The 11,963-nt window shown below is 42.8% G+C and overlaps 1 protein-coding gene across 2 annotated transcripts in view; it reads left to right on the top strand.

Annotated features, from left to right (window-relative positions):
• Positions 1-573: 573 nt before the first annotated feature.
• The window catches only part of LOC106613480 (adhesion G protein-coupled receptor D2), a 149,178-nt gene continuing 137,788 nt past the window's right edge, over positions 574-11,963 (top strand). The window contains exons 1-4 of one of the 2 annotated variants that reach the window (XM_014215752.3): positions 574-886; positions 1,990-2,036; positions 3,190-3,495; positions 3,924-4,035. In XM_014215752.3, coding sequence (XP_014071227.3) covers positions 637-886; positions 1,990-2,036; positions 3,190-3,495; positions 3,924-4,035 — 715 coding nt within the window. In that variant the 5' untranslated portion in view covers positions 574-636. The remainder of the gene's footprint in view (positions 887-1,989; positions 2,037-3,189; positions 3,496-3,923; positions 4,036-11,963) is intronic. The other variant, XM_082956690.1, reaches the window with a different exon arrangement.

Genomic DNA, 11,963 nt, shown 5'->3' with positions numbered 1-11,963 from the left:
GTCAGAAGCATGATATATCATATCTCTTCTCTTGTTCCATGGCACTGTGTGCACACGTAGGCCTAAAAAGACTCACCTGTGCGATGCTGCTAAACCAGCCTTGATTAAGAGGACATGTCTTTTCCATGGGCACTGTGTGTCATGGCTGAATAGTCTACTTTTCCGCTCTCAAAATCCATGCCATTATCAACTGCGTTACCATTAAGACCTGCTTTATGTGGGTCTTATCTTCCCATTAGCTCTGGGAAAATTGTCACTTTTGCACTTGTTTTTAAGGACATACCTAAAATATTGCCACACCTCCCACCTCAATGCAAGCGAGTTGATTTTAGACAGGTAAATTGCCGAACCTGGAGTTAGACACTTGTCTTCCTTCTATTAAGTTTTTCCTGGACAATGTGCTACTGCTTTTGCCTGCTGTTTGGGGATAAGGACAGGTTTTAGGGCTGTATTCCAGAATTCCCGGTTGGAATCCTTCCTGATTCTAGGAATCCTCCAACCTAGATATCTGGAAAACCTGAGCATTTTTGGAAGTTACCGTAAGTTTGCAACCCTCGACAATTTAATGTAAAGCACTTGTGACATCTGCTGATTCCAAAAGGTCTTTAAAAAATGCATTTGATTGATTGATGTACAATGGAAATTCCTTATCTTTTTGGCTCCCTGTTTTTTTCTGTTATTTCTTCCTTACTAGCTAACAGCAGTAAGTTGGCCGACGAGTTCCTGTACTCCCTGTTGGATTCAGATGTGGTGCCATATCACAACTTCTCTGAGGTGGTGGATGCACCTCAGGCTGGGGAGTGTGTCACCTTTGACCCCCTGAGTGGAGGCTGGGGCTTAGACGTTTGTGACAGTCAGAGAGGTGCCGTCTGCCAGTTTGAGAAAGGTGAGGACTGACCATCCATGAGATCAAAATGATAGTGTTAGCTATGTTTTGAAGCTATACAGTGTTTGTTACATTGTTTACTTGGCATGGAATAAAACAAGCTTATATTTGGGGTTCTGATTGGGTACAACAGTTGAACTAAGCTCATGAGGCATTTACATGTTATGGATGTACCAAAGGATGGTTGTACCAGTCCCTCATTGCCCCTTAAGTCAGAAGGGGAGAAGGGAGGGGGGTGGTTTTAAGATGGTCCTACCAAGGATCATTTAGCTATTTGATTTCGAGTTTTAGGACCTGTTTAGGTATCAAAAAAGTATATAAAACAATTAATTGATGAAACATTAAATTTGGCCTTACTGCTATTAGCCCATAGAAACACATTGAATAAAATATTCATACATGACAAAACAGATCAGCAAACAATAAAAGAAGGTGTCTGTCCTATATCTGAGAGATATAATAAATATCAGGATTTTAGGCATCCTAGAGCAAAATGTGTTCGTGAGAGTCTCACGTTTCAATATTACTGTGTAGCCCAAACTGTTCAGACTTTAGAGACAGAAGTTGGCAGATCGGCGGTGACCCTTGTGGGGGTAGAATTACCACTCTATAGACAGATGAGACTCTCACAAACACAGTAATATTGAAACGTGAGACTCTCACGAACACATTTTGCTCTAGGATGCCAAAAATCCTGATATTTATTACATCTATGGTGGAAGGTAGCGTGGCTACTGCGGTGTTTGTCAGACCATGTGACATCCCGAAAATCGGTCTTCTCACAAGAACTTCTGTAGTGTCCGAATGTATTACCACTCTATAGACAGATGAGACTCTCACAAACACAATGGTATTCTCCATTTTGCTCTACTATCCCCACAAGGGTCATCCATTGGTGGATGAAGTGATTTGAGACGCGGCCCATGCAAAAGAAACATGATATCTCTAGCTTAAACAAAATCATTTTGATGGGGATTTTTGTATTATGCAAATTATATTTCCACTGGGGCATGGACATCAACTCTGGAGGGTTGTTTATGTTTTATTCAGTATATCCTGAGATATCTCATACTACATTGTTTTGTTCACTTTTTTTATTCTAGAGGTGTTGGACATCTTCGGCTTTCCCAAGACAGCGTTTTTCAGTAAGGTGAGCAAAGATCCGCTCGTCAATCCTGTAAATTGGAAGGTTCACACAGCCTATTAGTTTCACGCCATTCAAATGCAGCTTTATCAGTCCTGATTCTGCGTCCAACAACCGCAAGCCAATGGCAGAATTAATATGCATGTCCCCTGGGCCGTTGTCAGGCTGTGGGTAACTGGTGCATGGAATCAGGCGCGGGAGAGCAGAGATGAGTGTACAAGGTAATTTATTCCACGAACAGCACCAGTATAAAACAAATACTAAAGGTGCGTGAAATAACCGGTCACTCGTAAATAACGGGCGTAATAACGAACCCGGCAAACAATACCAGCCAACAAGTCTGATGAAACCAAGATTGAACTCTTTGGCTTGAATGCCAAGCGTCACGTCTGGAGGAAACCTGGCACCATCCCTACGGTGGAGCATTATGCTGTGGGGATGTTTTTCATTGGCAGGGAGACTTGTCAGGATCGAGGGAAACATGAACGGAGCAAAGTTCAGAGAGATCCTTGATGAAAACCTGCTCCAATGCGCTGAGGACCTCAGACTGTTGCTAAGGTTCACCTTCCAACAGGACATTGACCCTAAGCACACAGCCAAGACAACACAGGAGTGGCTTCGGGACAAGTCTATGAATATCATTGAGTGGCCCAGCCAGAGCCCGGACTTGAACCTGATCAAACATCTCTGGAGAGACCTGAAAATAGCTGTGCAGCGACACTCCCCATCCAACCTGACAGAGCTTGAGAGAATATGCAGAGAAGAATGTGAGAAACTCCCCAAATATACGTGTGTCAAGCTAGTAGCGTCATACCCAAGAAGACTTGAGACTGTAATCACTGCCAAAGGTGCTTCAACAAAGTACTGAGTAAAGGGTCTGAAAACTTGTGTAAATGTGATATTTCAGTTTTTGTCTTAAAACCTGTTTTTGCTATGTCATTATGGGGTATTGTGTGTAGATTGATGAGGGGAAAAACTATTTAATCTATTTTAGAATAAGGCTGTAACGTAACAAAATGTGGAAAAAGTCAAGGGGTCTGAATATTTTCCAAATGCACTGTAAATAGGCCCAATAGACATTCCCATTCAAGTCAAAGTTTGGTAATGTTCTAATAGTTATTATATTTCTATGGTTAAAACCACCATGTTTTTCACCAAGGTGATTGAGGACATGAGCATGAACGTGTCGTCTGAGAAAGACTTGGCGTCGATGAGCGGACTGACCACCGTGCTGGTCAGGGTCCTGGAGGCCAGTCCGGACATCCTCACGTCCACCGATGTCCTCTACCTCACCGAGATGATGAAACTGGAGGCCACCACCACCATCCAGGAGGTCAACCATGCCCAGGAGGGCCTAGACTCTACCGAGGCCATGGTGTCCATTGCCACCAACTACCTGAAACTGGCCAGTCTCATCCTGGACTCTAAGATGGCCGCCCAGTGGCTAGGTCGGCCGGAGGACGTTGTACGTTTTCAGTGTTCACACATTTATATAATGTATTACACCAGCAAACAGAACTGATTGCAATTACGTATTTAATGATTTCATGGTCAGGTTGTATACTGGTCGTAATAATTTTTTTGTAACACTTTTGTCTTAACTCGACAATGAATGTGAAGTTTCAATTTATATGTGTAATTTGTATATGTTCTATTAGGAACTGGTTCTATAAGGAAGTTGTAATCTGATCACAAAACAACACGTATATTATGTATTTTTCATGACTTGTGATCTTGTCGTGAAAAAATATGTCATTACCTGATTGTAACAGAGACCAGTTCGTTGTATTCTGGTTACATGACCAGTTTTCAACCAGAAAATCTGATTTCAGTAATATGTTTTTGTTTCACACAAATGCAAAAAAATATATATATATTATTTTCTTCATACAGGCCACTGTGGGACCATTCACTGTGGTGGAGAGCATTGATAAACTGACTGGAGCTTTAGCAGATGTGCTATCTGCAGAGTGGAAAAGCTTCACACTCTCAACGGAAAACATAGGTAATGATATTGTTTGCATCCGTTTTTTTATAGTGTTGCTAAACATCTTTGAAATGAGGTCTTATTAAGAATAAAATTAACATAAGAACTGATAAGAACGGATAAGAACTGGAGATAGAACTGGGAACTTCAGATAGACGCAAACCAACTAGAGAATAGAAGTGAAATGACAAAGAAAAGGGAGTTCACTTTACAGTGGTATCTGATGGCTCAGTCTGTGGGAGTATAGTGTTTGAATCAAATCAAATTGTATTCGTCACAGACCGAGAGAAAGAAAATAGAGAATTATTAGAAATGTTATAGCATGTAATAATAAATACCCAATGAGTAAAGATAACTTGGCTACGAGGTAATTGAGGTAGATATGTACATTTAACAAGGAATTAAGTGAATAGGCAACAGGATAGATAATAAACACTAGCAGCAGTGTTTGTGATGAATAAAAATAAGTTTGTACAAAAAGGGTCAATACAGATAGTCCCGGGTAGCTGTAAGGTTAACTATTTAACTTACTATTTAACAGTCTTATGGCTTCGGGTAGAAGCTGTTCAGGGTCCTTTTGGTTCCAGACTTGGTGCATTGGTACCACTTGCCGTGCGGCAGCAGAGGGAACAGTCTATGACAGGGGTTCTCAAACTAGGGGTTGCGACCCCATATGGGGTCTTCTGATATGAAAATGGGGTTGCGGGACAATTTCCAAAATCACATCAATTCCTTGTCAGAGAAGACTGTTGAATGAATAATTTATTATATTGCTAGCAATCAATTCAAATCAAATCTTATTCAAGAGGAAACTGACTGAACGACTCAAAACTCCCCAGCTTATGCTCTCCAAATGGACGTTAGCTGTGAGGGCTGAGATGCCCATGTATTGTCATTTGTTTGCTATACATGTCGGGGGATGCTATTCATGAGGACAAATTGTTCTGTCTTACGATTCCTGAGCATGTAAGGGCACAGGGGATGTTCAGTGTGCTGCGTGGCTATATTGACGAAATACAGATTCCATATGGGATCGAATGGTGGGCTTTTGCACAGATGTGACTCCATCTATAGCGGGACGGTGAGCAGGCCACTGCACTCTAGTTATGAATGTGTCTCCCTCTGCCATATGGACACATTGTATGATACCGAGAGCAACTGGCATCAAAAGAGCTGAGCACAGAACTCTGCAGCAGGTAAGCACAGATATACAGTAGGAAGAAAGAGTATGTGAACCCTTTCGAATTACCTGGGTTTCTGCATAAAGTGTTAATAAAATGTGATATGATCTTCATCTAAGTCACAACAATAGACAAACACAGTGCTTAAACGAATAACACACAAACAATTATAATTTGCCATGTCTTTATTGAACACACCGTGTAAACATTCATAGTGCAGGTTGGAAAAAGTATGTGAACCCTTGGATTTAATAACAGGTTGACCCTCCTTTGGTCTCAAACAAGCGTTTTCTGTAGTTGCGGGTCAGACCTGCGGACCATACCCACCCTTTGTTCAGGAACCCATTATTCCATTTCTGTTTGTCACATGTCTGCGGAACTTGTTCTGTTTATGTCTCAGTTGTTGAATCTTGTAATGTTCATACAAATATTTACACATGTTAAGTTTGCTGAAAATAAACACAGTTGACAGTGAGAGGACGTTTCTTTTTTTTGTTAAATTTACATACTATACACATTTTACAGACACAATCTATTTTACAATATAAATATATTTTGTTTGTTTTTAGTCCTGGCCTTCCTCTATTTCTCTCCGTCCAGTTTGATTTCTATTTGTATCTGTGCTATTTCACAACATTTCTGAACCTATATACATTTGATAGACCCCGTATGTTTTACATTTTTTTTCTTTTTGTTATTAGTCCCACACTTCAGCTCCATTCAACCCCTCCCATCTATCTCTTAACACCATCCATTTTGGATTTCTATTCGCCATATATTTTTCAACTGTGCTGTAATGCTTCACAAAAGTACTGAACCTTTCTATTCTCATAGCTTCTACAGATTGTAAATCTAATATTGATCAATTGACTATGACTTTTCAAATCACCCAGTATTGCTATCTGCAACGTCAGTTCTAGGTAAATGTTGCAATTCTTCAGCCATTCCTGGACCAGTGACCATTCTTGTTTAGTGTTTTTACGTATTGTAGACTCGTCAACAGAGATGTTAGCATGTTCCAGAGATTTCTGTTTGTCTTTAGCTGACACTCATTGAGCATTCTGCGCTGTGCTCTTGCAGTCATCTTTGTAGGACGGCCACTCCTAAGGAGAGTAGCAACAGTACTGAAATTTCTCCATTTATAGACAATTTGTCTTACCGTGGACTGACTTTTAGAGATCATTTTGTCACCCTTTCCAGCTTTATGCAAGGCAACAATTCGTAATCTTGTTCGAGGCATGGTTCACATCAGGCAATACTACTTGTGAATAGAAAACTCAAATTTGGTGAGTTTTTTTTTATGGGGCAGGGCAGCTCTAACCAAAATCTCCAATCTCGTCTCATTGATTCGACTCCAGCTTTTGGAGTCATTTGCCTCGGAGTTCACATACATTTTCCAACCTACACTGTGAATGTTTTAAATTATGTATTCAATATAGACAAGAAAAATACAATAATGTGTGTGTTATTAGTTTAAGCACACAGTGTCTGTCTATTGTTGTGACTTAGATGAAGGTCAGATCAAATTTTATGTACAATTTATGCAGAAATTCAGGAAATTCCAAAGGGTTCACATACTTTTTCTTGCCGCTGTACTGCAGCAGGTAACTTTGATTATTAACCTCATCAAACCACATCTCTTGTGCGCACGCCTGTTAGCTAAACTATGTGGAGATATGGCATCAGAGCATGACAATGTTCTATTGCACACTGAGGCTTGGTGGTTATTGGGGGAGAGTGCTGGAAAGATTTTTCGCATTGAGAGAGGAACTGTTGTAATTCAAAATGGATGTAACCCCCCCCCCCCCCCCAAAAAAAACAGACTTGGTTAACTTTTTGTGTAATGAAAAAAAATGTGTTTCCTTGACAATGTAGCAGACATATTTGGAAAACTGAATGAACTGAACGCAAGCATGCAGGGGAAATACAAGAACATTCTACTGATGAGTGACCGAATCAGTGGATTCAGAGGGAAGAATTCTTATTGGAGAGAGTATTTCAAAAGCGAACCATGCCCCCTTCCCTAGGCTGTGCATGTTTCTAACGGACAACAGCATCAGTAAGAATCCCACACAAGTGATGACTGCTCACTTCCAGTGCTTGGAAGAGAACTTTGGGACCTACTCCCCAATCCGTTTAACTGTGATCCTGGCTCAGTTGACATGCCGGTAAGTGAAAACAAACAGCTGATCGAGCTGTCATGTGACCGAATGCATTCACTGGTCACTATGGAGGAGTTTTGGTTCCTGACTCAAAGGGAATACCCTGCCATCTCCCTCTGAGCATTAATGCTGCGTTCAAAACAACTGGGAACTCCGACAGGGATATATTTTTTTGAACAGTCATCCAACTCGAATTTCCACCTCGGGAACTTGGACCTCTTTCTAAAGCTCCGACTTTCTGACCTAAAGATCACTGGCATCATGATTTGACCTCGTATTTTTCAGAGTTCTCTGTTGTCTCGAAAGCACCATGGCACCCTTCGCCATCTCTAATCTGTGTGAAGGTGAATTCAGTGCTCTCGTGTGCATTAAAACCGAATATCGATCAGGTTGGCTGTGACATGCAATCAAGCACACCCATCTCATTAGTGGTGGTGAGGTAAGATAAATTAATTAATTTGCAATTGACTGTCATAGCCCCACATTAAAAGTATGTGATGGTTGAGAAGACAATCATAAATACTGTTAGAATGTTTTTCAATTGATTTCTATAGCCCCAAATAAAAAAGTAAACATTGTCTGTTAATTACATACACTACATGACCAAAGGTGTGTGGATACCTGCTCGTCGAACATCTCATTCCGAAATCATGGTCATTTATGTGGAGTTGTCCCCCCTTTGCTGCTATAACAGCCTCCACCCTTCTGGGAAGGCTTTCCCCTAAATGTTGGAACATTGCTGCGGGGACTTGCTTGTATTCAGCCACAAGCATTAGTGAGGTCGAGCACAGATGTTGGGCAATTAGGCCTGGCTCACAGTCGGCATTCCAATTCATCCCAAAGGTGTTCGATGGGGTTGAAGTCAGAGCTCTGTGCAGGCCAGTCAAGTTCTTGCACACCGATCTCGACAAACCATTTCTGTATGGACCTCGCTTTGTGCTCGGGGGCATTGTCATGCTGAAACAGGAAAGGGCCTTCCCCAAACTGTTGCCACAAAGTTGGAAGCACAGAATCTTCTAGAATGTCATTGTATGCTGTAGTGTTAAGATTTCCCTTCACTGGAACTAAGGGGCCTAGCCCGAACCATGAAAAACAGCCCCAGAAATTATTCCTCCTCCACCAAACTTTACCGTTGGCACTATGCGTTGGGGCAGGTAGCGTTCTCCTGGCATCCGCCAAACCCAGATTTGTCCGTTGGACTGCCAGATGGTGAAGCGTGATTCATCACTCCAGAGAACACGTTTCCACTGCTCCAGAGTCCAATAGCAGCAAGCTTTACACCACTCCTGCTGACGCTTGACATTGCACATGGTGCTCTTAAGCTTGTGTGCGAGATGCTCGGCCATGGAAACCCATTTCATGAAGCTCCCGACGAACAGTTTTTGTGCTGATGTTGCTTCCAATGGCAGTTTGGAACTCGGTAGTAAGTGTTGCAACTGAGGACAGACGGTTTTTATGCGCTTCAGCACTCAGCAGCCTTGTTCTGTGGGATTGTGAGGCTTACCACTTTGCGGCTGAGCCGTTGTTATGCCTAGACATTTCCACTTCACAATAACAGCATTACAGTTGACCATGGCAGAAATTTGACGAACTGACTTGTTGCAAAGGTGGGCTCTTCAGTGAGGCCATTCTACTGCCAATGTTTGTCTATGGAGATTGCATGGCTGTGTGCTCGATTTTATACACCTGTTAGCAACAGGTGTGGTTGAAATTGGCGTATCTACTAATTTGAAAGGGTGTCCACATACTTTTGTATGTAAAGTGTACATTTATTCACATGGTTGGGGTTCAGAGAAGTTTTAGATATCAAAATGGGGTTGTGGGCCAAGAATGTTTGCGAACCCCTGGTCTATGACTTGGGTGGCTGGAGTCTTTGACAATTTTTTGGGCCTTCCTCTGGCACTGCCTGTTATAGAGGTCCAAGATGGCAGGAAGCTCGGCCCCAGTGATTTACTAGGCCGTACTCACTACCCTCTAGCGCCTTGTGGTCAGATGCCAAGTTGTTGTCATACCAAGTGGTGATGCAGTCAGTCAAGATGCTCTCAATGGTGCAGCTGTATAACTTTTTGAGGATCTGAGGGCCCATACCAAATTTTTAAGAGGTGTTTCGTGCCCTCTTAATGACTGTGTTGGTGTGTGTGGACCATGATAGATCCTTAGTGATGTAGACACCAAGAAACTTGAATCTGTCGACCCGCTCCACTACATCCCCGTCGATGTGAATGTGGGCATGCTTGGCCCGACATTTCCTGTAGTCCACGATCAGCTCCTTCGTCTTGTTGAGGGAGAGGTTGTTGTCCTGGCACGACACTGCCAGGTCTCTGACCTCCTCAATATAGGCTGTCTCATCATTGTCGGTGATCAGGCCTATCACCGTTGTGTCGTCAACAAACTTAATGATGGTGTTGGAGTTGTGCGCGGCCACGCAGTCGTGGGTGAACAGGGATACAGCACGCACCCCTGAGGGGACCCATGTTGAGGATCAGTGTGGTGGATGTGTTGTTGCCTACCCTCACCACCACCCATCAGGAAGAACAGGATCCAGTTGCAGAGGTAGGTGTTCAGTCCCAGGGTCCATAGGTTAGTGATGAGTTTGGACGGCACTATGGTGTTGAACACTGAGCAGCATTCTCACATAGGTGTTCTATATGTCCAGGTGGAGTGCAATAGAGATTGCGCCACCTGTGAATCTGTTTGTGTGATATGCGAATTGGAGTGGGCCCAGGGTGTCTGGGATGATGGTGTTGATGTGAGCCGTGACCAGCCTTTCAAAGCATTTCATGGCTACTGATGTGAGTACTAAGTGGCGATAGTCATTTAGACAGGTTACCTTGGCGTTCTTGGGCACGGGGACTATGGTGGTCTGCTTGAAACATGTAGGTATTAAAGACTGGGTCAGGGAGAGGTTGAAAAAAGTTGCTAGCTGGTCAGTGAATGCATCTTGTTAATCCGAGAGCGTGATCACCTAGTTGTCCGGAACAGCTGGTGCTCTCATGAAAGGTTCAGTGTTGCTTGCCTCGAAGCGAGCATAGAAGGCATGTGGCTCATCGGGTAGGCTCTCATCAATGGGCAGCTCGCAGCTGGGTTTTCCTTTGTAATCTGTGATAGTTTGCAAGCCCTGCTGCATCCGACGAGCGTCAGTGCCAGCGTAGTAGGATTCGATCTTAGTCCTGTATTGATGCTTCGCCTATTTGATGGCTCGTCGGAGGTTGTAGAGGGATTTCTTATAAGCGTCCGGATTAGTGTCCCATTTCTTGAAAGAGACAGCTCTAGCCTTTAGCTCAATGTGGATTCTTTGCTTGTAAGCAGGAATCAGGATGATAGTATTATTTGGCAGATTTGCCAAATGGAAGGCGAGGGAGAGCTTTGCATGTGTTTCTGTGTGTGGAGTGATGGTGATCTAGAGTTTTTTTTGCATCTAGTTGCACAGGTGACATACTTGTAGAAATGAGGTAAGATGGATATCAGTTTCCCTGCATTAAAATCACCAGCCACTAGGAGCCCCCATTTTCCTATTTGCGTTTGGCCCTTTATAGCTCATTGAGTGAGGTCTTAGTGCCAGTGTCGGTTTGTGTTGGTAAATAGACAGCTATGGAAAGTATAGATACACTCTCTTGACACGTACCAACAAACGGGTGTGATCATTCTTTTGTGGTCCCTAGGGTTGCAAAGTGTTGGAAACTTTACGGTAAATTTCCGGAATATTTCCATGGGAAGTTCAGCCTTGGAATTTGGGGAATTTTGCTTAAATTCATCAAAAAAGTTATCTTATAACAGTGAACCGTTTTGTGGGATACACATGAGGCAATTCTAGGTCTTGTTGCATATTTTGGTTAAACCATCCCCAGTTCAATGGTATTGCAACCCTCTACATGCACAGTGCACTCTTCCATCACATGTACAGCTGATTCTCAAGATATTGCCACTAATGAGATGCTATTGAGCCCACACTACTACACTGTCTGAGCCAAGGACTACATGCTTTCTGGTAAGTTTTGATTACCATACTGGGTGGGGTGAATATACACTGCTCCAAAAAATTAAGGGAACACTAAAATAACACATCCTAGATCTGAATGAATGAAATAATCTTATTAAATACTTTTTTCTTTACATAGTTGAATGTGCTGACAACAAAATCACACAAAAATAATCAATGGAAATCCAATTTATCAACCCATGGAGGTCTGGATTTGGAGTCACACTCAAAATTAAAGTAATCTTAAGTAACTCTTCCAACAATCAAAACAGTGGTTTGATTTCTCTCCTGTGTGTACCACACTACAGGCTGATCCAACTTTGATGTAATGTCCTTAAAACAAGTCGAAATGAGGCTCAGTAGTGTGTGTGGCCTCCACGTGCCTGTATGACCTCCCTACAACGCCTGGGCATGCTCCTGATGAGGTGGCGGATGGTCTCCTGAGGGATCTCCTCCCAGACCTGGACTAAAGCATCCGCCAACTCCTGGACAGTCTGTGGTGCAATGTGGCGTTGGTGGATGGAGCGAGACATGATGTCCCAGATGTGCTCAATTGGATTCAAGTGGACGTTGGGCCCTCATACCACCCTCATGGAGTCTGTTTCTGACCGTTTGAGCAGACAC

This window comes from Salmo salar, chromosome 10 (genome assembly GCF_965601325.2).
Source record: "Salmo salar chromosome 10, fSalSal1, whole genome shotgun sequence".
Classification (NCBI taxonomy): domain Eukaryota; kingdom Metazoa; phylum Chordata; class Actinopteri; order Salmoniformes; family Salmonidae; genus Salmo; species Salmo salar.
Note: the sequence above shows the minus strand (reverse complement) of the source record. Positions and strands in the feature narration are given on the sequence as shown.